The 26,146-nt window shown below is 44.0% G+C and overlaps 3 protein-coding genes across 5 annotated transcripts in view; 1 reads left to right on the top strand and 2 right to left on the bottom strand.

Annotated features, from left to right (window-relative positions):
* PNPLA7 (patatin like phospholipase domain containing 7) overlaps nt 1-13,206 on the bottom strand; it is a 131,263-nt gene extending 118,057 nt beyond the window's left edge. Inside the window, exons 1-9 of one of the 3 annotated variants that reach the window (XM_049832154.1) lie at nt 13,137-13,206; nt 12,237-12,271; nt 10,395-10,460; nt 9,883-9,970; nt 9,170-9,252; nt 6,322-6,410; nt 5,801-5,941; nt 4,259-4,418; nt 3,123-3,203 (exon numbers count right to left, since the gene is read on the bottom strand). In XM_049832154.1, the coding sequence (XP_049688111.1) occupies nt 3,123-3,203; nt 4,259-4,418; nt 5,801-5,941; nt 6,322-6,410; nt 9,170-9,252; nt 9,883-9,970; nt 10,395-10,460; nt 12,237-12,269 (741 nt within the window). In that variant the 5' untranslated portion in view covers nt 12,270-12,271; nt 13,137-13,206. Of the gene's footprint in view, nt 1-3,122; nt 3,204-4,258; nt 4,419-5,800; nt 5,942-6,321; nt 6,411-7,512; nt 7,720-9,169; nt 9,272-9,882; nt 9,971-10,394; nt 10,461-12,236; nt 12,272-13,131 lie in introns of those variants that run through there. The other 2 variants (XM_049832155.1, XM_049832156.1) reach the window with 2 other exon arrangements.
* Nucleotides 13,207-13,362: 156 nt separating this feature from the next.
* Nucleotides 13,363-14,809, top strand: MRPL41 (mitochondrial ribosomal protein L41). Its single transcript, XM_049833189.1, has one exon. The coding sequence runs from the start codon at nt 13,367-13,369 to the stop codon at nt 13,877-13,879; it is 513 nt and encodes a 170-aa protein (XP_049689146.1). The 5' UTR covers nt 13,363-13,366; the 3' UTR covers nt 13,880-14,809.
* Nucleotides 14,810-15,200: 391 nt separating this feature from the next.
* Nucleotides 15,201-25,707, bottom strand: DPH7 (diphthamide biosynthesis 7). Its single transcript, XM_049832806.1, has 9 exons — nt 24,899-25,707; nt 24,221-24,357; nt 23,688-23,775; nt 22,839-22,933; nt 20,996-21,162; nt 20,406-20,478; nt 19,480-19,545; nt 19,104-19,276; nt 15,201-18,025 (listed from the first exon to the last, which is right to left on the bottom strand). Exons 1-9 carry the CDS (start codon nt 25,034-25,036, stop codon nt 17,403-17,405), a joined length of 1,560 nt encoding a protein of 519 aa, XP_049688763.1. The 5' UTR covers nt 25,037-25,707; the 3' UTR covers nt 15,201-17,402.
* Between the last annotated feature and the right edge of the window lie 439 nt (nt 25,708-26,146).

Here is a 26,146-nt window from a genome sequence, read left to right as displayed (position 1 = left end):
TGAAGAGGAAATGCTTCTGTAATTGTCAGCTCTCTCAAATATAATGTAATCAGCAGCACACGGAGAATACCATGTTTAAATTATACTATTTTACAATCACACACTGAGGTCACAAGGAACAGTTAAGTTATAATCAGTAGTGAAACAGGGCTTTTTCAACAGAGAACTTTTTGTTCTCAACATGGATAACTATTTACTTCTGTCTTGTTTTAAGAGCTGTGGAGTAATAAAATATTGTAGGTGACAAATGTCACAGCTAAAGCCATAGTTGGATCCAGATAACAGGTAATGGCCAGATCCAAATGAATTTGGTTAAGAAATCTGATACAAGAGACAGGTGCCTTATACTCTCCTACCAGTAGTGGTAACTTCTTTTTGTACCCCAAAATCTGGCATATTCTCCCTATTCCCATTGCTTGGATTTTGTCTTCCTCCACTCCTACCTGCCATCCTCCACACTACAGCAACACTGCTGCAACCCAAAGTTCTTGCAGCCATCAATTGCTTCTTTATAAACTCATCTATTTTGTCCACTGCCATTTAAACAGACTTGAGCCCTGCAGGCTCACCTTTATCCAAGTGTTTTTTTAGCTTCTTTTAATCCCCAGACTTTCATTTTTCTCCCCTCGGTCACTGGCAATTGATTAATATTCCTCCCAGTCTCTTCTTTTTCATTCCAACTATGCCACCTGCTCGCAGTTTTCTAAATACCATCTCCACATGGAGGACAAAGGAAGAGTAAAACCCAAAGCTCTAGCAATCAGCACCAAATGTCATCTCTATTTGTCCCATTTAACTCTGAATGAAAATTCACTGGGCAGGAAAAAGATCTGACTGCACATATGGGTTGAGTAAGCACTCAGCAACAGCTTCTGAAAACACTCGCATGGACATCAACAATGTTCAGTTCAGACACTTTAACATTTGAGGCAGTATCAATTCAGAGTCAGTTTAACTACAACATAGAATTGTTCCAAAATGCCAGGAAAGGGCTAGCATCTACTCAGATTCAAAAGCTTCCAGTTTCTCCTTGAAGTTTTGAGAAAGCAGCATTTAGCTGTTCTCAGAATAAGTGAAATGCAGAACAAGTCTTTTATGTCACAGCTGGTATCTTTGTATTTAGTAGATCTAAGAGGACTTTTCAATTTTAAAAATTAGAAAGTTACATTAGAAAGTACCTCTTGTGTGACCTTTCTTTTAGATCCAACAAGACATCACCAATTCTTGCAGCAACCTCCATTTTCTTGCACATCTCTCAACCTAGTGGGGGGCTGGCTGACGTCATGTGTTACAAAATCAGTCAAGGGAATCACAAATGCAGCTCAGACAACTCAAATCCTCTCTAAATACATTCTTTCTTCATGTCAGATCCATGTGTTTGATGGTACAGTGAAACTTAATTAAGGTTATGGAATCTGCAGGGAGTTCTAAGACTCATTCACTAATTTGGAATGCCACTGAGAAGTCTCCTCTATTTTGGTCAATGCTACTTTCTCTCTCCTTGCCCATTGTCATGCTACTGCTATACCTAAAGCCAGCAAAGAGCATAAGGAAGAGGAACACCAGAAATAAAACCACCAGTTCACAAAGCTGGGAAACAAGGGAGAAAAGATATAGTTACAAAAATAAATGAGAACAAGTTACTTAAGCAAAAAAAAAAAAAAAATTGCAAACTTTTTTGTTATATACTCTTCTGCATGCCGATAACTCTTTTCAACACACTTTCAATAGCTTTTATTTCCTGATTTACCAGTGGTATAACTAATGAGAAAAAAAAAAAAAAGAATGAGAATTAAAAAAACCCAACCCTCCCCCCCCAAAACAACCAAAAAACCCACCACAACAAAAAACCCCTGCCACAAAACGAATGGCAACCACCCTTTAAAAAAACCAACAAAACACAAAAAACAACAAAAAACCCAAACCACCACAAACCACTGTCATACCAGAAGGATTTCTTCTTGTTTATTCAAAAACAATATAGGAAAAGAACATGACTAGTATTCTTGTTCCTATATGATGGTCCTGTTCTTTAGAATATTACCATTAAGGAAATTTATTAGTGGAAATAACAAGAGCAAAGATACCTCTAAATCTGCTATTAATATGGATTTGACAGAACGAACTAGACTTGTACAGGCCAAATTATTCACATGCCATTACTTTCTACATAAGAAAACGTGACCAAGCTTAAAAATTATCACTTTCAATAGGTTTTATGGAAATTATATATACAGATATATAGATATATGCTTGCATCTAAAAGTGGCAAAGAACACTTAACAGAATCATTAAAACTACTTACACATAGAATAACAGTACTTTTTAATGAAAGGAGACAGCCAAGCACAAGAGAAACACGATACAAGGTCAAATATGCACAACATTGATTAGATTATCTGCATCCTCTCAACTATCAAAAATCCTTCAAGTAAGTGCTTCCGTATTATCAAAAACAATGAATTCTCCACCTTCAATTTAGGTATTCCTAAACCGATGCACTGTGACAATTTCAGCAAAACCATCACTGTAATTCCAATTGAAACAAAATCCACACCACTAATTTGTGCAATAAATACAACCACCTAGCATTTAGCTCATCTTGTTGCCTGCCAAAGAGCACAACCTTCCAATGGTTACCAGCAACATTAACATATTAGGAAAAAATTAAATCCATCAACTGGTTTCACAGTATAATTACAGTAATAACAACTGCCAGATTTATTTTCATTAGGCTAAATAAAAATAAATTCGGCAAGTAACAAATCAAGCCGTGCAAAAGCCTAGACTTTTGGGCCCTAACCTGATCCTCCTCCCGACTGCTTTATAACCTTGAGCAAATCAAACCGTGCCTCAGTTTTCCAGCCATAAAAGAATAATTCAAATCCTACTGCTTAACAGAAATAGCTAGTGTTACGCTGTCAAGCATACATGTTTCACAACCAACTTACATACCAGAGCACTAAGTTTACAGCTGTGAAGGCCTGGAAGGAGGAAAAGAATTGGTCAAAGAAACATTTTCCATACTGATTCTTTCCTAGCAATATTCAAAGTCTACTTCCGCCAACAAGCTCTGTGACATAAAGCAGCACTGCAGAAAACCTGCACGTTCAAGAACTTACCGTGATAACATCAAGAATGCTGAGAAGGCTGTGGACGCTGTCTCCTGCCAGCACCTCCTTAACAACCACTTCTGTTCCATCCTGCAAGTGTAGAATAGATTACTGCAGGCTCATAGTTGCATATTTGGCATATATGGAGCATTCAGAAAGCTTAACTCGCTCTTATTCGCCCAGATACTCTGAGCAGCCCTAAAAGAAATGGTCCCCCATTATAACTTGGATGCTTGTTTTCTCTCTGCTCTGATGGAAATGTGCTAATTCAAACCACCAAAGTTTCAAACCACCAAAAAAAGTGATAAATTAAAAGAAACTAAAAGCCAGTTTTGTCTAGGAGGAGATGTGAACTGCTTGTCTTTGCTATGTAACAACCAATAAAATAAAAAAAAAGCTTCCTTCACTCCGAGACAGAATTAGCTCCCTTTATCAAGGGATTACATGTCAAGAGAGACTACAAAACAAAGAACAGCAAACTACAAACCTATACAGAAATCAGCAAATTTAAGATAATTTACAAACATTAACATTTTCAGCCATCACAAAACTGTTCACATGTTAAAGCTAAACTCAAAGTTCAGTCAGGAAGAAGGAAGAAAAAAAAAATCTGAATTGGCAGAAGGGATCACAAGGGATAGCACTCCACATTTTAAGACTCACCCATAAAACAAGCCTTCATTTCTTTCCCCTGTCTACCCAAAAATGAATCTGAATCTTCGACCTCCCAGGCAAACCTGCTAAGTACCACGTTAGAATATTGTGGAGTGAAATGTACTTGGTCTCTCCTGCTCTGTATACTTAACTATTTTATATAACTACTATCCAAAAGGAGAATGTTTCCAGTGCTATGCAAAGCCCGTCTTGCACCCTGTCCTCCCTCAATAACTATGCAACCAGAGTACGTGAGGACATTTCAGAGTGCCTTATCACCATTGCGTTTCACTCTCTCATCCAAGACATGGGGGATCACAGATAAAAACCTTGATCTTTATAAATATCATGGTCCTGAAAGGTTGGAAGTAATCCTTTCTAAATCACTATGATTCAAATGTCTAAGTTTAATCAATGTATAATGATTCATGCCAACCTATATGCTGTGCCAACAGATTTATCTCAAGAACCACAGATCAGTTTATTCTTACACTTTCTTGAATGCAAACTTCCAGCTTGCCATCCTGCACAATGTAGATGCTGTTATCCAGCTGCCCAGGACGAAAGATGTATTCGCCTTCATGCAACTGCACAAAAACCATGTGCTTGCACAGTTCCAGGAAAAGAGGTTTCTCAAAGTGGCCAAGGACCCTGCAGGAAAGAAAATGTAAAGGTAAATCTAAAATCAGCACTGCCCCTGGAAAGTCCTTCCTAAATTAGCAAAGTCCCCAGGCACGAATAGCAGAGGAACCCGAGTCAGTTGTTGCATGGCAGTCCAACAGCATGGCAGAAAGAGCAGAACACGCCACGACAGAAGTGCCAAAGTACTATGAAATGCTGAAAACTGTAAATACTGTAGTTCCCCTTTGAGCAGCACTCTGAGCAATGCCAGCAGGCTCGGAAGGAATTAAATCCAGTCTTCCTCAAACACACACCACCATGGCTTTTGAAGGGGAAGGTATATAAAAACCTGCAAGATTCACACATTACATGCGAAAAGTTACTCTATGGAAATTTCCCTTTTAGTATAGCTACCCCGACCACCTAACAGGAACACATGAGAAATACTGAAAACAAAGGGAAAAATTCCTGTCATCTGCATGTACCTGTAAGTTTGGAATATTCCATCCTCTTGAGATAATGCACAACTGGACTCCTTCGATACTGAAACTAGTCAGTCACTACCAGGCAGACAGAAATGCATGGCTTAAACCTGAGCCTTCTGTGCACAGCACAAAAAGGGCCCTCCACATAGCTCCATTAGATCGCATTTAATAGGATCAATCAATCAAATTCTACTGCAACATCAATTAGTCACAGGAGATCGTAATTCCACAGCAGAAAGTTTAGATGACTTAAATAGCAAGTTTATTAGAGTATATGACCTTCATGACTACATTATATCATAACTGGGAGAAAAATGAACATACACAAAACCAAAATTACGGACTGGAAGATCTCATCCTCTTTGCTGTGTCAGCAAATTTAATCCTTGCTGAACAGGCATAAAGACCATCCCTTCTTCTTAACCTGCCAAAGAGCTGTGGGGATTAAGTTAACTTTGATTCCATTTGCAACATTTTATCCAGAGAATTAAAAGATTCTGCAGTTCAGAGAGTTATCAATATGGTATTCAATTAACATCTACCAATTATGATGCTTTTCTGTACCAAAAAATTGTCTGATATAGTCTAAAGGGAATTTTTAAAACACACTAACAGAAATCTGTTCATGTTAGAAGAGCTTTATTATGACTATCCCTGAATTTAGGCCACTAATCTACATCTCCCCCCACCACCATTTTTTTTTTCTCCTAAAAACACACTCAACTATTTTCTTAACGTTTCTAGAAAGTTAGAAGTCATTTATTCTTTCCTCGTAGTCAGGTGAATTTTCAGTCAAATGCTTAAAGACTCAAAGACTCTGACCATGCAGTGATAAAATTTAAGACTTGACACAAACTGCCAAATATTTAGATCACTTGAACATCTGACAAAACCAAAATCCAAACTTATCTTTCTGTTTAACATTACCTAACATTTTTAAGCATGTATAGGACTTCCGATGGCAAATGGGAATTCTTTACATCAAATTCAGTTAGATCTGCCTCTAGCAAAGAGGGAGGTGGCTCTTTTGGCTGCAGAGTTGGACATTCCTTCTTAATACGCAGAATCCTACAAAGAAAAACACAAGTCAGAAAGTTCAGGAAGTCTCCTCATTTGTCTTAAGTATGGGCTATATACTGACACCATAGGTTGACTGCAATACTAAATGCACACCATGTCAAGTTACACATTATCAATTAGATAAAACAGTAGCATTCCACCCTCCTGGCCTTTCCTCAGCAAAACTACACACAGTGCTATGTACATAAACCATTCCATTTCAGCAAACTTCCCAGCAAAATGCTAGACTGATGCCTAGCTGACAGGACTGTAAAAAAACAGCAGCTATGGAAAAGTGCTAGGCTAGAGACAGATTCCATACCACAAACAAAAAACCACAAAACCAGCCTCCATGACATGAATTTTCCCCTTCTCAAAAGCCCAAGTACCTTTTAGCCAAAGATAAAACTTTTGCCCGCTTCCGCATCCTTTGGCGAGGCACAGTGTTCCCAACCAGAGAGTTTGGAAGAGTTGTAACCTAGGAGGAAATAATGAAAACAAAAACATTTACTAAAAACCAAAACAAACCTGAAAATCAACAACTAGTTCCAACCCTGCAAGGCCTCCAACTCATTTACCAAGTCATTAGAACATGAGCAGAGTGAAGCACTCATGTAAGACCTTGGAAGATTGGAACAACATCTACTCCAGGATCACTTTCTTCTTAGAAAGCAAGCTGAATATACTTTGATTTTAATAAGCAACTACTACAGTGGTAATGGATGGTAGAGGGAAAAAAAAACTTAGCCACACAGTTGTCACTCAGCAACACTCAACATCAGGCAGACAAGTAAGATTTAAAACTCCAGTACTCCTATGGCAGCCTGCGATGCTGACAAACTAGGGCCTCGTTCATTTTTGAGTTGGTGACAAACAGCACCACAGACATGCAGCAAGGCTTGCACTTGGTTTTAGTAGTTACTAAGTGCCACCTTCTGGAGAAATGCAACAACTGCAAGACCAAGAAAACACTACTTTCAAAATATTACTAGTTCTCCATTTGTTTCTTAAAGAGTCAAATCCCAGGAAAAAGTTTCCCTCACAAAAGAAATCTTTAATTAGTTTGGAGGGTCCTTTTTTTCTTTTTTTTAAAGTAGAATCTTGGTATTTTATCAAAAATACATGAAGTACAACCAACAGCAGTTAGTTTGTAATATTCTATGTCTTACTCGGGAATAAAAGCAAAAAACAAGGTCTAAAACCCCAAACCAAAAACTATCTGAAATGATTTTACCATGTGGAATTCTAAGCATTCTTTACTTATGTGTGTTACATATAAACATCTACATTAAAGAATATTAAAATCATGAAGTTGCTGGCCACACACACAATTTCCTTTCACTGAGGGCTTTTTTGGCCAAGTTCTACGTAAAGGCTGATCTGCAATGCAAAAGCAAGGTTCAGGGAGTAATCTCCCTACACAGTGAAACAGAGTTCTAAACCAGCACAGTGTCTGATTAAGACCAAGTATTTGAATTCACCTAAACAAAGTTTAGCAGTGTGTGAGGCAGAAGGCCGTAGCAGTTCACAAAAGAAAGTATTCCTCAACAAGCAGTCACTAACAAAGCAAGGTTACTTACCTGTACCTTGTTTTTCTACAGATGTTGGTTTTCAGTGCCCTGGCGATACGAGTGCACACCTGGACTCGAGCAGGTTACCCCACAGGGCACAGCGAGGACCGTCCTCAGCCACGCTCTGCCTTTGGTCCCAAAAGGGGTCAGTACCATTTCTGCCTCACAGCTCCCCTGGGTCGGTGAGCCCACCAGACCCACACCCTGGTTCTGACTCTACAGGACAGAGGACAGGGAGCACTTACCACAGTCAGAATTAAATAGCCTTTTTCCTTCACTAGCCATTTGTATTTATCATCGTTCATTCCGCAGATGACTACAAGCAAGCAATAAACATTTGTTACTCTGAAAAAGGGTCAGAGTCCCCATCTGAGTAAGAGGCAGCTTTCCAAAGTCAGGCTTTATCAATAGCATCGTATATACTAAAACTGCACATGGAGGGCCAAGAAGCTGCTACATAAATTTTGGCATGGGAAGTGCTGAGTAAGGAAGTCACCTCAACCTCCAGGACCTATTGCACAAGCTTGTAACAAAACCAAATGCAAAATCTCTGTGCTGACATAGCCGCTCATGACACCTCTGAAAAGATGAGTTCTTTTGACCACAGTGGCACTGTTAGTCAGAAAAAAAATGAATCTCACATTCTGCATACACTAAGTAGCTTCAAGGGATGCATGTATTTTGAGGAGAAAGACAGGAAGATTAATCTTTTCAGTTAAATGAAATCCCGACAACCAGTGCTGAACACCTAGCCTATCTGCTAAAATTAACCTAATCCATTAAAAGAAATGTCTGTCTCCAGATTTCCTCAAGTCTTCTTGTGCAATTTCCCAAGAAAAGCCACTTGCAAAGGTAAAAGTAAAAACGAAACAAACAAAAAAAAGGAAGAAAATATCAAACAGGCCTTGAAGGATTTAACCAACTGATGCAGAAACAGATTCCTGACTGATGGAAAATTATTGGGGAGACCTTTCAGAATAATAGGACAGGAACAAGGAACAACATTAGGACAGAAACCTGAGGGCACAGGTGGTATTCCTTGCGACAATCCAAGGCAAAGAGGTCAATCTTGGGATAAACCCCTCTTGAACAGTCTCTAACGAGAGAGTTTGTCAAGTCTTATTTGCAACTGAGTACAAGAAAACAAAGGCTCATATGCTGAAATGCTTAGTGCACTTCACAGGTAGTCTGCAGAAAGGCAAACTCTAGTATCTGCTCTGCAGATAGAGTCACATGGGAAAGAAGGTGTCAGCTCTGAATGTAATGGCAGTACGGGAAGTCATTATCTGACAAGGACAATCCTGAATATAGACACTGAATATCTTGAATATAATCCTAATTCCTGAGAAAGACAGATTACTGTAGATATTTAAACAACCATCAACTCCAGAGAGGAATTAGATATTCATTGAATTATTACTAGACTCATTGTCTGCAAATATTCTTGAAAGAGGTAAGGTTTGTCCAGAAAGAGAAGCCATTGCTGTTCTATCAGCATCAATTCAGGCAGAATTCCAGGAGTTCTGAAACATCCTCAAAATTCCAGTGAAATTTGATAGGTTGAAGGCCTGGAGCCAGGCTAAGCAAGTAAAGTATTGTAGTTTACAACACCTCCTGAACTGGATTTTAATCTTTACTTCCCTCCCACCATGCCAGATGCACTCACCTTTCTCATGATCTTCCGCCCATAGAACATCACTTTGTCTCTCTTGCGAAACCTGTACTGAGGCACATGTGGCTGAAGTTGTTCTGAAACAGAGGCATCACATCAGAATCCATCTGCAGCTCTGAGCTAAGGGAAAGAAAACTGAGCACAGGTGGTCAATTTTGCTACCTCTGTAACAGCTGTGCCTCCTGTCTACTAAGCAGCAAGCTCTTGTGGCCAGCATTTGGAATTTAAACCAGCACAAGATACCTCATTATCCAACTCCAGTTAGCCAAGCCAGACTAGGGAAGAGCTGGCTTGAGGCTCTACCTAATCACCGGAGGAGATGAAAAGGCTCTCTAAACAGATATAAAGATCAGGTAGTTTTAATCTCACAAAGGAAACCTCTAATTCATCCATTTCTCATTACTGTAACAGCAAAATCGCAGCAGGGTTGAAATTATTTGCATGCCAACTGATACTAAGGCTACCATACACTAGAGAAATAAAAACCTCCAGCATCCTGCACATGACAGTTCTGAATTCTATGTTCAGACCTGGGTAAGTGAATCAACACAAGCTCTTCATCCTTTTAAAGCTGTTTTCCTGCAAGAACCACTGTCTTCACAGCAAGCAGTTATTACGAATCAGTATAGAATCTACCACATATTATTACAAAAATACTGAAAACAGCTGAGAAAATTGTTTTTAAAACATAGTCATTGAGTACTTACTAGATTGTTTCACTCTTCTGTAAACAACAAACACAACAATTGCTATAAGTAGTAATGCAACTGCAGCTCCAATTGCAATTCCAGTCAGCTGTGAGAGGAATTCAGAGGGGAAAAGAAGTTAGTCACTTCTAAAGTTGAAAATTATTAAGTACTTTTTGGAGGGCTGAAGAACACTTAGCTCAGTAAGATGTCTAAAAGTCAAGCACGTTCATAAATACTTAATTTTTTAGTTTAAACTTCTTGCATCTGTGATGTTTTAACTACATCAGTATCCCACTCATAAGCTCACATGCAAAATATTCAGCATTTTCCCCCCCAATGATCTGTGAGCTAATCAACTCAATGTACATGGGATGAAATAACAGTAATTAATTCCTGCTTCATGCACAGCAACAGCAAAGAAACACTCAGACTTTGACTGTGACTTAGTAGAATTCTTAGAACTTACAAGAAGCTACACGCTATTTATGTACAGACAGTCTTTCATCCAGCTGATTAAAGCTATACATTACCATAGTAGTCTGTATTCTGTCTTCTACAAACTGAAGAATTCGTGTTCCACCTGCTGGTAGCACAGCCTAGCACCAAAATGAAGGTGAAATTAATTTCCCACAACTGGCAAAAAGCCTCCATAAGAACATCTCAATGCCTGGTCTGGCACGTACAATGCAACTTGATTGTATTTTCCAACATCTATCTTTCAACTATAGCCCACTTTGCAAACACAAGACATTCAGTGTAGAAGGGTCATTAGTGGAGTTTTGCACTGATGTCAGTTCAATGCATTCCTAAATAGTCATAAAACAGGGTCAAACAGTGAGGTGATAACTTTTTTTGATGATTTTATGTTGTTCAGAGCAACAAGGATGAGAACTGAACGTAAAGGACTTTATGAGACTGAGAAAAGTCATAAAACAGCAGATTAAATTCATCATAAAAAGAAAATTATGCACATTGGGAGAAGCTCTAACCTCAGGTATACTGTCCTGGGACCTGTGCCAAGTATTGTTATTCAGGTAAAAAATCCAGCAGTTAAAGCAGTCTCACAAATGCCACGTCAAAACTTACCAGAACAGGGGAAACCCACCAAATCAAATATTAGGAAAAAGGAGGAAACAAACCAAGTAAAAGGACAGATGTGTCCCCCTGTAAATCTTGAATGTTCAAGTACTTGTAAGGTTAAGTACTGCATGCAGTTTTGGTCCCAGTTTTTGCCCTCGATTCCAGATCTGGATGACCTCTTAATTTAGCTTTGCCGCCAAGAGAAAAATGAGGTGCATGCCAAGAGTCGCCAAACTAGTCTCTCTCATGAAATTCGTTCCAGTTCTACAGCACAAATAAAACTCCTGCCCGACCAGTCAATGCAGACAAATCGCTGTCTTCAGTTTGTCTCCTTAGGTTGCTTTAGCACAGCATATCAACAATTTATCTTCCCAACATGAGTCAAACTAACTCAATCACTACTATTATCAGACTACTATTACTAGGATTGTAGTGGAAAGTCAAAAGAATTAAAAAAAACGTTGAAAATTTGTTAGAAACAAATACAACACATGCTGGTAAAACACAGTTAATTCTTGGTCTAAGTCTATTGTGGTCACTTAATTTACTTCCCCTTCACAGTGACAGGGACACGCATAGTTCTGCTACTGTCCAGGCCTGTATGATCTCAAATAACATCAAAAATAGTAGTTGCCAACTGACAGTCACATTGCTGCTACACAAGGAGAAGAAACAAATTCATGACCAACACACACACATGCACAGACTGAGCCCGCGTGCCTCAATACAGAAAAACAATGAGGGAAAGAAGGAATTCAGGCCTCGAAGAAAAAAAGGTTATATGTACTTTTTTAGTTCTGAGAAGAACTATTTCCTGTCATGGGCTTTGCCTTTCATGACTATGAAAAGCACCATGCACCTTGTTGGACTAGGACTTTCGTATTTACGATTAAGAACAAATGCAAGAAGAGCTAGCTGCCAGCAAATTCTGCAATTCTTCCATCTTTAGGTTAAAAACGTACTGTTGGAGCAAAAGGTACTTAAAATCATCATTCTGCTAACAGCTTAGAATATGAAGGAGAGTGTGAATGGCTAGCAGTAAAAAAAAAAAAATTGTAAAAAAATCATAAAAACATACACACATAAAAAAATGGGACCAATCTTGAAGTTTTTGGAAGGATAAAACTCTTATCGGGAAGGGTTCTTCCAAAGTAAAAGCACTGCATCTAAAGACATTACCCAAATGTTATCAAATCAGGTATGGCACCTTTCAGCTTCTGGAAGTACTAATAGGGAAATAAGTATGTCCAAAACTACTATTTTTTGTATCGTACTGTATTGCAATATTGTACCTCAAGGCTGGTGGTGTTGCCTTCTTCATCCATATCTGGAGGTACAGCAGGAGCAAAAAAAAAAAAAAAAAAAAAAAAAGAGAAGACTGGGTTAAGAGATGACTGCACTCTCTAATCCAAAGTCTTTTTAACTCCACAACGCGCAGCGTACCAGAACTGCTCTTCCAGTTTGGCTGAACAAGACAACTCAAAGGGAACAACGCTTTGTTGTTGTTTGATTTTTTTTTTAACTTCATTGTCCCTTTTTCTCTTTGTTGAGCAACAAAAAAACATCCAGTCTTCAAGGAAAACCAGGGCTACCAGTAACGACAGCTACCTAACTCCTCCGGGAATGCAACAGGACTTTGCTCAAACGTCTCTGCTCTCCCTTGAGGAAAGCCCCCACGCAGACAGGAAGGTTTAACGCTGAGAACACCCACGGGAGGGAGAGACACACACACCCCCCCCCCGCATGCCCACACCCCAGTGGTACAAAGAACCCTCTCCGGGTTACGTCTTCTCTAAGGAACAGGGAAACGCCGGGCGGGCACTGACCCGGGGACACTCACCGGCGCCTCTTTTCGGGGGGAAAAGCCGTACAGAAACAAGGGGCGGCCGCAGACCTGTCAGCGGGTCAGGACAGACCCCGGGCCAGCCCCGGGTCACCCCTCCTTTGCCGCCACCCCAGCAGGCCGAGCCCTCGGCCCCTGCCGGGCTCCGCTTCCCTCCTCTCGGTAGAGCAGATCACGGAACGCGGACGCTAAAAAAAACAACCTGCCGCGCGGCACCGGCACTACGCGAGCCTGCGAGGCCCGGCCCCCCGCCAACCGCCGCCGCCGCTCCCCACCGAGCCCCAGGCATCCCGCGGCGGGACCGGCCGGGCCGGGCCTGGTCCGGTCCCGTCCCGTCCCCTCACCTCACCTGCTGCCGCCGCGCTCGGAGCCGCCCAGGCCGGGGTCAAAGGTCAACCCCGCAGGGCGGGGACGAAGGTCACGAAGGGAAGACGACGACGCCCGCCGAGAGACGAACGGCAGACTCCGCCCACTCGTCGGGCTCCTCGCTGCTGATTGGCGGGCAACTCCCCACCCCCGCGCCGAATGGCCCGCGTCCTTCACAGGTTACGATAGGGATTGGCCGGTGCCTTTCGGCCAATGGGAGCGAGCGGTGTTGGCGTGTACGGAGGCGGGCGCGCGGCGAAGCGGTCGCCGGCGCCGTCCCGGCTTCGCCGAGCCTTCAGGAGGCCGCGGGTTCCCGGCATGGGGCTGCTGACCGAGCTGGTCCGCGGGCTGGTGCGGGGCGCCGACCGCATGTCCCCGTTCACCAGCAAGCGCGGCCCCCGGAGCTACAACAAGGGCCGAGGGGCCAAGAAGCTGGGCGTGCTCACCTCCAGCAAGAAGTTCATCCTCATCAAGGAGATGGTGCCCGAGTTCGTCGTCCCCGACCTGGAGGGCTTCAAGCTCAAGCCCTATGTCTCGTACCGTGCCCCTGAGGGCTCTGAGCCCCCTATGACGGCCAAGCAGCTCTTCACCGAGGTGGTGGCTCCCCGCATCGAGAAGGACGTGAAGGAGGGCACTTTTGACCCCAACAACTTGGAGAAGTACGGCTTCGAGCCGACGCAGGAGGGCAAGCTCTTCCAGCTCTTCCCCAAGAACTACGTGCGGTAGGGAGCAAACAGCAGGGCTCCTGGGGCCACGCATCGCCACTGTGTCAGATGCGGCCTGCGCCAGCAAACGCGGGACAGTTTCTGTCGCTGGCAATGAAAAGCAAATCCTTCCACTTACGTCTTTCTGCAATGTTTGATTTAAATTGCCGTAGGGAAATTGGCGGTTAATTGCCCACTCGTGACTAAGGAAAGCGTTACTTGTGTCTTGCACCATGCGTGCAGCCGTGTGGTGTAAGCCTGCGGGCGCCCTGCTCTTGAGAAGAACTGATTGACCTGGCGCTGCTAATTATCAGGAGGCAGTTTCTCTCCGGGTTGCTAAAACATCATTCCTTCCTTCTGGGAAGGAATTCGTGTCATCTGGGAACAAAGGAGGGCATGTCTTACCTCCTTGGGAGACTCTGGAGTCTCCCAGCTGCGGAGAGCAGGCCACTGCAAGCCGAACAGCGTCTCCTCATCAGAGCACTGCTGCCACATGCGCGGACCTGCAGCTGCAGTCAAAGAGGGAACATGCCGACAGATTTACCCCCAACCCCAGTGAAGTGTTCTGCTAAACCGGGAGTGAGACCCCCAACGGGCAAAACCAAGTCCATACCCTGAACTCTCCGAGGACTGTAGCTTATGTTGAATGCCACAATTTCTCCAGACTTCCTCAAGCCTTAAAGCTACTTTCTTTCAGAGTAAGTCAAGATACAGTTAATCAGTACATTTAACATCTGTTCCTTAGTGCAGCTGCTTGAAGTGACAAGGTAACTGTTTAAATTGGATTGGTATTTTTGGACACATATTCCTAGAAGAGCAGTGTCTTGCTGTTCATCAAATTAAATGGATACAAGTGACACTTCCATAGATGGTCCCATGCAACTGTTCAAAGTAGAAACTGCTAAATTCCAAATGTTGTAAGTCGTTGGAAATAAAATGTTTTCTCTGACACGTAAGTGCCATGGTTTTTGAGAAAATAATTCTTCTGCGTGACAGTCGTGTCTGCAGAGCGTAGCCCTCCCAAGAGGCACTCCGGGGAAGGGGGGGGGGGAGGCGGTCTGTGAGGTTTTCTAAATACAAAGAACTGCGAAGCTTAAGAATTGGAGAATTGCAACAAAAGTGTTCACTTTTGGAGAAAGGAAGCATGTTTACTGTGTTTTCTTTGAGCATCCAGTCTGTAATGAAGACTGACAGATAAATCCTTAAAGTGTTGTTAAAAAAGACGTATTTTCAGGGCTGGGTAGGGCTGTGATGGCAGGGAGGGGATGCTGCACTGGTCTCCCCTCCTTACTGTTGCAGCCTCATGTAACCACAAATGGAGGAGGAGCTGTTAGCACACTGGCATCGAGGGTGTGAGTCACATCTGTAGTGCAGGTGAGGGAAGGTGCAGTTTTTCCAATTAATTAAGCCTGACCAGCATTCTTCACTTATTTTTCAGCTCATCAGAATAATGGTTATACGCAAGCAGTTGTTTTCTGCCTTCAGCTCTGGACACTGTTGCTGTCAGGGCAGAGGTGGTGCTTCACCCCTTCCTTTCAGAGGTGTCATGTTCTTAGGCTCCATCTCATGCTTTCCAGAAAGGACAACTTGCAGTCAGTTGGAGGGGGGTGGAGGACAGGTGAATGCAAGGCTGGAGAGCAGGAGATCCTGTACCCTTTGATGCCAATACCAGCTTGGTCTTGAACAAGTCACCTGCCTTACCTTCCTTACGTGAAGGCAGATTATAGTAAGAGACTCCTCATTTCTCAGGGCAAAGCAAGGACTAGCATAATGCATAAATCGAGTGCCCCAATCTGGTCATGTTCTGTGACACCACTCCAGCTTCACTAACCTCAGGCTGTTTCCTCTTAATCTCACACAGAAATAAAAAAAAAGCATTACAGCCTTTTAAGACAGAGTCACAGTCAAAAGCCACGTTGCTACAGGGATACACCCTTGGCATTCTTACCGAGGCGTGAGGGAACTGGATTGTCTACTCTGACTCCCAAAGAACATTCAACACCACCACCAAACACCCTCAAAGAGATGGAGCCATCACAGGATGGGGCAGACGGTCCTCACAAGGACTAACTGGGAAAGACTTTTTAAAATCAAAATTACTAAGAAAGATAAATCACTTATATTGATTTTATTTTAGAAACATCCAAAAATAGGGTGGTTTGGTTTTTTAACAAAAGCTCTGGTTCACAATACTAATCTTCATGTAACAGTGCTCAAGAAAGTTTTCTAAAATACACATTCACCCTTGAAAAAGGAGTTTCAAAGCAATAAAATTCTTACCTGCTGTACCTCGTTTTAGATGCAGCACTGTTACAGATAGATAGATAGCTGTTGCTGGTGTTTCTTTCCCTCCAGACAACTAATTCTTTAGGACCCTCAAAGAGAAACCATGCAAGCTAGAAGTTTAAGCTGGTTTTTTGTTTCTAGGAAGATAATAGAGAAAGTGTTCCAGAAACGGTCTTTTGCTGATATTTCACAGTGAAAAAAGAAAGCTAATGGAGCAACCATGAGAAATTCTGCAGCCATTCCTGGAGGTAGTTAGGGCAATGTTAAGATTTTGGTTTCTGTACTTACTTATTTTGAACCTAAAAGATGTCAGGAAACACTGCTTATGCTTTTTGGATGTTTTGATCTTAAAGCTGTTCACCTTTACAAATCTGAAAGATCTTGACTTTGGACCTAAACGTACGTCTCGCTATGGAGAGCAGAAAACGAGTCCGATACCAAGAGGCTATGGGAGGTGGTTAAGTGTGGCACTAAAACAGAACGGGGCTTGCTACACAATTTATGCTAAACCAGGTTGTGCTTAGCTTGGAGAGTGATAAAGGGAGATTGCAACCAGGTGATGAGTCTGATGTAAAACTAGGCTGTGCAGGTACACAATAATCCTTCCAAGAAAGGCCCTGCTCAGAACAAAGCTTCCTGTTGCTGAACTGCTGTCTGTCATACCAGCCAGTCTGGATTTCCTTCTAATAAAGAATTTCTCCCTACTAAAGACAACTATAAGCACATTGCACTGTCAGTATCTGCACTGTCTTTGAGCATCTTCTCAAGGTACTTACTAGTTTACAGCTCACACAGCAAGCTACGCACACACAGCTAAGCCCCTGCTCATGGGCTTTTCTGAGACATTCAGGGAAACCTCTGACCACACGCTGTGTTTGTCTACATGTAGCAGCGCAGACAATTTTGGTTTGTGATGGAAGGAGAACGGGCTTAACAGACAAATTGTACAAATGCAAACCAGCCTTGAAGGGATTCAAATATAAGGTACAAACAAGCAGCCTTTGAGAGGAAGGCTGTCCTACTTTGAACGAGTACATTAAGGGAAAACTAAATAAATGTGTCTGTGCTTGACCACACGCCTCAAAGCAAAGGCTTTCCTCAGCGCTGAAAATAAAATACCAGTAATCCCATCAGTATTGGCCTTAAAAGATTCAGAAGCTCAACAATAAAACTGGAAAAGCAACAGAAATTAGACAGGGCATAAGCTCAGATGTCGCTCTCAGTCCAGGAGTTTTCCTACCCCTCTCCCTTGGGACTGGTCAATGCAAACTTTCAACTGTTCTTTCAGATGGAGATCTAGTACTTGGCATCTCCGAAGGGTTCACCAGGCTCATCTCCCACTTCCAGACATGGAGAATATTGTCATAGAAAGAACAAGTTGCTACAATACTTATTTCTTTCGGACTGTCTAGAGACCTGGTTGAATCACCACTTCTGTCCAGGCCCATTCCGCTGGGTCTCTTAGCTCCTGAGTCAGAACCCCTGTTTGACTCAGGATCTCCCCCTTGGTCAGGACCCTCAGCCAAATCTAAACTCCCCTTTAAATCAGGGCCCCTAACCAGGTCAGGATCCCCCGACAGCTTAGGACCCCCCTCTGCTTTGAGCGGCAAGGCAGGGCCTTCAATCTCCTCATCGAGTATGACATCAAAAGTAGCTGTAGGAGACTCATAAATTATCTTCAGGTTTTGGACCTGCAAATTCAGTTTCTCGTCACCTTCCTCTGACCTTCCCACAAGCTCCTCCAAAGACAGGCACGCAGCAGCAGAGTCCTGTGTTGCAGTCAAGGAATCCCTCGGACAAAGCCTTGACCAGTCAGCCCCGTAGGCCAAGGAATTGTGCAAGACATAGGATGACAGGATGATACATTCCTCCGTGTTCTCCGCTTTAAAAAAAAAAAAAAAAAAAAAAAGAGCAGAAATCAAGTTGTGAAATGGTTTGTTGCAGACTGATCAGAAGCCATTCTGGCATTGGCTATGTCCGACAGTAAGAGTTCCCTGGTTATTGCCACCTTCACAACATGATTAAGCATTCTAGGAGAAATGAGGTACTGCCTCTCCTGGCAATTTTTCAGCCACCTCTCATTACCTTTGATTTTCCACGGTTCGGTAAGCAGACAGGAGAATAGGGTTTAATGGGCATGAGGTATAAGAGCCTCGTTATTCAAAATACCTAAAAAGGCTCAAGAAAGACAAGACAGATCACAGCAATCCCCACTGAGCCATAAATACAGCTGGTGAGATTGCCAGACCAGGTTCTGGTTATAAATAAATTAGAGATGTGTTCTTCCCATGAGCTTTCAGAGTCAAATGCTTACTCTGATATTAAATGGACATCAAGTTCCTCCCTTCCCTACACAGGAGAAATGTTATCCTCATTTCACAAGCTGTGAGTCTGCCCAAGGCCTGGAAAAACCCAGGAAGGCAACCATTTTATGCAAGATTGTATTTGTAATGTAAATGCAAACAGCTTTTAATCATGTAAATACCTTCTGATTCACATGGGGAGCTTGTTCATGTTACTCTAGATTAACCAGACTGCACAGCACTTCCTTTCTGAGGCAATAACCAATTCATCACAGGTCAGTAACTTCTGCTGACAGTAAAGCACCACCTGACACTCAGAAGAACCTCTTTGAACCATCCAGATGAATACAAACCAGAATGGTTATGTCAACAGGTAAAGCCTTCACACCAAAACAGGCTTTCTTCCCATGAAGAGAAGTTACGAGAGATTTACACATACATAATGACAGTGCCTTTGCACAACCTATCAGGCCAAGAGTGAGGATAGGCCTGGGAAAGCTGGCAGAGTTACCTCAAGTTGGAATAAAAGTCTATGGCTATTAACAACATCTAGATCTTTCTAGCTAGCTCAGAGCTGGAGTTCCCCCATTAACCTGGAGGTAGGAAAGGAGAGCAGCAGAGGAACACAAGAACATCTCTGTTCCTCTGAACACTCACCCATGCTTCCGCGGCAGTCAAGAATTTTGAATCCACTCTGCATGCAGGCTGCTAACAGCACAAAATCACAGGTTGGGTGCCACTTCAACCTCCAAACTCCACCTTCAACATGGGTGTCTGCCAGCGGCTGCTTTATGTTCCTGGTGTCCCACAACAGCACATGCTCGTCATAGCTGGAGACATATTACAAATAAATATGCAGACAAGCAGCAAAGCTGATTCAGTGCAACAAGTGCAGAAGAAAATTTGGAAAGATCACATGCTCTTCACCACACTGAATGTCTGAAGAGACTGCACCTTGAGCAGCAGTAGCAGCACACTCAAAATAACAGAGGAGGATGGTCACACTAGTGAAGAGCAGCTAGAAGGGATTTACCTGCCAGTAGCCAGAAGATTCTCGCGGTGGGGACTGCACTGAATGCTGCACACTCCCATCGAGTGTCTGCAAAAGAGGAACATACAGCAGAGGGAAGAGACAGCAATGTATGATTTGAGAAGGGATTCTTCCTTGAATTTCAAGGATTTAGAGTCCACATTACTGCATCAAGGTCTCTCAGGAAAGGAGAGTATGGTAAACTCAAATTTTAGTCCAGTGAAACACACAAGCAGAGTTCCATCTACACAGTCCAACAGGGCAAAACTTCTTTTTTCTTCCTCCCTTTCCAGGGCAAAACTTCTACTCACACAGTCTCTTAGCACAAATACTTTCTAGTAATATTTGCACCATAAACTGCTGTTCAGAGCCTGTACGAATTTCAGCAAAACAACTCCATTCCCAGGAGACTTATTCCCAACATTAATATTTCCAAAGCAACAATCCCCAGTGTATTTTAAGGTTACATATAAAATTTCACTGGAGAGCTGTGTATATTGTTTTCATCATATTCTAAAAGATAGGTTATGCCATCAGAAAAAAGAGATTACTTCAAATGAGCGAACAGTGGAGAACAAAGTATTTCCTAAAAAACATTCCATAATAAGATATCCAAATTTAATATACACAAAAATTCCCATAATAGAAGTGTAAATCAGGATCCTTCTTTTAGAAAGAAGCTACCACCATCTTCATGGTAGAAGTGAGCAGCTGGTTTATTATGTTGAAGGACATGAAGAAGAAAGTTTCAACCTGAGGTTGTTCTGATGAAAAAAACTAGCAGATGTCTCCATTTCCCAAGGGAGGCAGAAACAGGACTCCACTGTCACTGCACATCTCTGAATTCCATGGCTTGGGAAGGGACACTGTAGCACCGTATGTTCATACACAATAGCTGTAGGGTCCAGCTGCAGACACGGCTTGCTTACCTCCTGCTGGTGAAGACAGGAGTCTCTGGACTACACCTGGTGTCCCAGCCCTTCAGCAGGCTGTCGTCTCCTCCTGCACAAAGACAAAACATTGTTACCCTAAGCACCATCCAAATGACCACTGCAGGGCACTGAGGCAACACAGTTAACACCAGGCTGATGCTTTTCAGCCCTAGGATCTCACAGCATTTAATGGACATGCCAAACATTTGAGGCTCACAGTACTCATCACCACAGAAGAGACATATGTTAACAATACCCTCAATTTGCCAAGCAAAAAAAAATTAGAAGATAAAAAGACTGGACTCTAGAAGCTCTCTGGCTCTCTTCTGCACACTGCAAGAGATTATCATCTTTTTTAGCAATAGCCAGCTGAACTACAGTTTAAAAGGCACAGCTTCTCCTAATTAACTCCAACCACTTCCCACAATCAAGAAGCCTTTTACCCCTAGCAGAGGCCCCAACTCTTTCAAGAGGTGTGATGCAAGCAGCATACCCAACCCTGGAAAGTAAAATCCCAAGGAACACATATCCCTAACAAGGTGCCCCCTCCCCAACACCCCCAGATGAGATTTCCAGGCCTTACAGACCTGAATAAACAATATCAGTATCCCAGTAATTAAAAGCAGCAATCCAGGCCTCAAATTTGTGAGCTTCCCACTGGTTCAGGACATGCACAGAAGGAGCAGATTCATCTATGGAGAAAAGATTCAGCTTCCCCTCTGAATCGCTGCTGATTACTCTCAGAGGACATCCACTATGGTGGAATACAGAGAAAACATTAGAAATTACTGAAACTTATGTCCTAAGAAGTTGTTACAGTAAAAAATGGCAGCCAAAGCATAGACAGATAACGTAACATAATACTATATATGTTTGATTCAACTAAACATTAATAGAAACTGGTAGTACAGAGGAAGGAATGCACATTTATACAGTTCTTTTCAGCTTCAGCCCATCCCATCTTAAAATCATCTACATCAATGATCCCCATTCCCTGATCTCACAGGGGGAGCAAACCACTCACACTCACGTGAAAGAAAACCAGCCTTGGGTCTTTCTTTCTCCTACATGCAGAACGTGACTTCTCACATGCTTGATTTTACATCAATAAACAAATTCCACATGAAGACAGATTTTTGTCTACTTCAAGTCAGACTGACAAGGACCTCTTAGTGTTTCTTCGCCCTTCCAGAGTATGAAGAAATGTTTCATTTCCCTGCTATCACAGACATCTGAAGTGCTGGCTGATCCTGACCTTTCCTGCTCTCTTCCTGTGGCACAGTACAGTTGCAGTTTCTGGACACAATGTACTTGGAGCACTAGCAAAAGTTCTACAGCTCACAGTGCACAGATTTTCTGACATTCCCTGACATGAACTAGGTACTTTCTGTTTGGTTATCTGCAATTGTAGGTACTGATTTGGTGGCTCAGGGCTTCTTTCCATTTCTACACTGTATGCTAGTTACTTAACCATAATGAATCTCCCAAATTTCCACAGAAGAGATATGGGGTCACCCCCTTCCTACAGAGATGTGAAGGCTGCACATTCAGCTTCTACATGGCATTATTTATCTCTCAAGTGACAACAGTGACAGGCTTTAAAGGGACTTTACATCATGGCAATGATCATTTATCTTGAAAGGCAGAGGCAAGGGGAAGAAGGAATGTAAGGAAGAAGAAAGTAGAACAAGGAATTCTACTTATTCATTAAACAGCATGCACAGAAACAGCTTTAATTAGTAAAAGCTACTGAATATTTGCCCTACAGCATTAAGCATACGACTGGCTGATCCCCTCAGTTTCCACTCTCACACCAAAGGCACCACTTTCTGTTTTGTACTTAACTTACAGAAAATATATAACCTACCTCTTTCAAGGTACAGGTAATTCATGTTATTTCATGCAGTAATGCCATTTATGAAATCAAATGTATGAGCATTTGAGAGAGGAAGGAGCCACTTCCAAACCAGTTCTCTCCTGTTTCTCACTAACCCACATTTAAACTTCCTACATGTGCTATTATTAGCAGTTCTTAAGCAGAAATTCACACTAAAATTTTAGCCATTCTAAAAGCAGAGTTGGAACCAGTGGATCCATCTGCATCCCATTCTGATCTTTCCTTTCAGCAAGGGGAACAGAAGACATGTCCCTGGCTCACCTGCCGCCATTCACCATAGCACAACCTCACATTTGTTGTTGGTTTAGTCTCTGTTACAGTGGCCACAGTATGTCTTCTTGTTCCTCTGTCACCCTTGCTCTGGGAATAGTAACTTCTAGAGAAGGTGCAGGGAGACAGCTGGGACCAAGAAAGTCTTAAGCTACTTCACAAAAAGTCACCAAAGGTTCATTCATCAAAGTCCTCGGCTTATGCCTGGAAGCTGTCACACGCACAACGACCTCCAGTACCAGCCTTTATGTCTCCATCCTCACCATTGCTCTCGTCCTGTGGACCAGTCTAAAGACAAGGCCAGACGCTGTGCACCAAGATCAACCCGGAAGCATGGCTCCAACATGCAGCTGTTCTTCTACTAGAAAGAAAAGGAGTGGGTTAAGACTGGGGAGAGAGCAGGTATACAACACTTTTACCACTTACTCCTATGGCAGGTGTTTCCCAGAGACTGATGAGCGTATTAGGGTCCCACACTACAGAAGAGATGGAACATCCCACAGCAACATACAATTGCTTAGTACTAGCTGAAGGACAAACGTATGCATACACAAGATCGTCACGCTTCTGCCACCCACCTCCCGCTAAATCCACCTTAAACTTCACTTCCTCTCACCAGGTGATGAAATGCAGAAAAAGTGATGACCTAATTTTTTAATTCCCTTACAGACTGGCTTCTGCTTTCTTTGCTCTGTGGGAATGGTTCTACTGAATACACCCTTCTCTCACCAAAGGAAAGAAACCCCTCTCCAGAGTCTTCCCTGTTTTTAACAACTTTGCATCTTCTGCTGTCTTTACCAGTTAGTCCCTATTTATTCTCAAGTGACAGTTTCCAGGGTTTGCTTCTGGTCCCCTCATGCCTCTCATCTCCCACACTCTGCAGGTGGGTAAAGCCCAGCCAGTCTCTCTGGTGCCATGAACAAATTTGTGGGATTTATGAGAAACATTATCAGAGGACAAAAGAAAAAGTGTTTAAAAAGCCAGGCATACTGAGAAAGACATGAAAACCATACAGCTTTCCTACATGTCTCTGAACACTGCTAATAATCCACAGATGTATTAAACCTGGGTTAAACACAGCTTCAACAGCAGCAGGTGTTACAGCCACCTACCTCGCTGCCAGTCAGGTGGCAAAACTCCACAGCGCCTGTCGAGTTTGCAATGCCAACCATGGGATGTTCTGCAACGGGAATGTGGCACCTAAAAGATCAAGTTAAACAAGTCTTGAATGCCCATCTTTCTTGTATTTAAGGAGGAGAGCAAAGTCATAACTTTTATTCCAGGACGCACAAGGAGAAGGTACTCGAACAAAAAAAAAAATCTTATGAAGAAAATCTAAGGCTCCTCAAGTTCCCAAAAACCTGCCTGGAGAGGATTGTGTATAGGGGAAATCTACTATATATTATTAAATAAACAAAAGATGTCCACAGTCACTGACAAATATTCATAAATAACCAGAAAAGCATAACAGAAATGAGCACAGCCTTTGCTCACTGGAACAAACCGGAGGATACTTCCCTCCAAGAAGCATGGGGCAGTTTAGTTAGTAAATATTACTGCTGCTGCCATACCAACAGCTAAAACAGGATCCCAGAGGGGTAGACCACGCTATTGTGAGCTCCAAGCCTCGACGGGCCAGCATTACCATTTGATGTCCAGGATGGCAGCAGTGTCAATCCTCTGGATTTCCGTCAGCGGGATGTAAGGTTGCTCCTCGTTGTAGTGATACAGGTAGAGGCGCCCAGTCCGGTCACAAGCCCCATTGCTTCCTCGGGAGTCAGTCTACACCAAAAATTGGAAAGAAAAGAGTAAGCTTAGCAGCGATGCTACCTCCCCCAGACCTGTCCCCACCCGAGATCTTGCCAGGAGCGGCTGGCAGCAGCAGGGCAGACGGCTCCCGCTTCGAGAGGCCCTCCCTTGAGGGATTCAAGCTGCCACAGCTCCCTCAGAGGCAGCCACGCTCACCGGCAGGGCCCACGCAGCCCCACACGGTGCTGCAGCCACCTCAAGCCAACCCAGCTGCGACGAGGCACGGCCCCACAGCGTGGGGACTGACAGGACCGGGCCCGGGCCCGGGCGCAGGGCTGAGGCGGCCGCGGGGACACCCGAGGCGGCGCTGAGGCGACCGGTGGCAGCTGAACTGGCCCGCGAAGGGCAGGAAACCACACCCGGGCCCGACTGAGGCGGCCGAGGAGACCACCGGGCCCGGGAGAGGTGGCCCGCGAAGAGCGGGAAAGACCCGCCGGGCCCGGCCGCGGTGGCTGAGGCGGCGGGGGGCGGTGTGGAAGCGAGCCCCGCTGCGGCGCCGGGCGGTCGGGCTCACCGCGGCGGGCGGGCGGAGGTGGTAGGTGCCGCAGGCCAGGATGCTGTGCCAGCCCTCCACCGGGCACCACTCCACCGCGTCCGCGCTGAACTCCGTGTCCACCACCTGCAGCGTCCGCGTCCGGCACGGCGCCGCCATCTCAGGGCGGGCTCATCCTGCGCGGGGCGGCGGGACGGCTCCGGGGACGCCGCGCCGCCGCGCAGCGGAACCGCCGCCCGTCTGCTTCCCGGTCAGGGGCGGGGCGGGCCGGGCCGGGCCGGGCCGGGCCCGGCTCGTCGGGGGCTCCGCCGGCGGTGCTGCCCCCGCCCGGCCCCGCCGAGCCCGGCCGCTCCCCGGGCTGCGCCACTGCCCAGCCTGGAAGAGGAGCCCGGCGGCCCAAGGCGGGCTTGCTGGCACAGGCAGCTCGAGAAGGTGCCGAGCTTCGTCCTTAACCGCCGTCGGATGAGGGTTTTTCCTTTAACTCGTCCAAGCTCCTTCCAGGCGGTCTTCTAGCACCCACCGCGTCCCGAGGAAAGGGCTCTGCAGCTCAAACGCGTGTCAGGTGAAGGACTGCTGCTCAGTTTTAACCAGCAGCTTCTCATTAGAGAGAAAATCGGCATCAGTATTCCCTTGGCATCCTCCCTCTGCCACTCTGAAAGACCTTCCTCAGATCCCTGTCGCTCAACCCTCTTCCAGAGCAGACGTGGGTGATGTAGCTGTGCCTTCGCAGAAGCTGTTCTGCATCAGGGAGGGATCCCGTTCCCTGCCCTGAGCAGTCCCCTTTCCTCCTAGTCCTTTCCAAGACGGGAGGGTGAGAACTGCGCACTCGGGACGGAGCACACAGCCCATTTATGCCGCGGTGCTGGTCTCTGCTCTCCTCTCCTTTCCTTGAGCCTGGTTTGCTGCTGTTCCCCAAGCAGAAATTTCTGCAGGATTGTTTCACAACCGAAATGTCTCATTGCTGAGTGAAACTAGTCAGCTAAGGGCTCATCTTCTGATGATGTTTTCCCATAAGCAAGACTATGTTTATTGACACCAAATCCCATCTACCAGTCTGTCTCATAAGATCCTCCTGCAATTCTTCACTCAGCCTTATATTATTATTACACTGAATGAATAACCTCACCAGTGGATGTTATCACATTCCCGATTCATTACTTCTTCCCAATTATTTCACATATTGGCTAGCCAACTGTTGACTTCCCTCCACCCCCAAAAAAACTCCCTCTAACTCTTCCATTTTTTGTCTTTTAAACTGTTGTTTGTCCA

The sequence above is a fragment of the Accipiter gentilis genome, chromosome 29 (genome assembly GCF_929443795.1).
Source record: "Accipiter gentilis chromosome 29, bAccGen1.1, whole genome shotgun sequence".
NCBI lineage: Eukaryota > Metazoa > Chordata > Aves > Accipitriformes > Accipitridae > Astur > Astur gentilis.
Note: the sequence above shows the minus strand (reverse complement) of the source record. Positions and strands in the feature narration are given on the sequence as shown.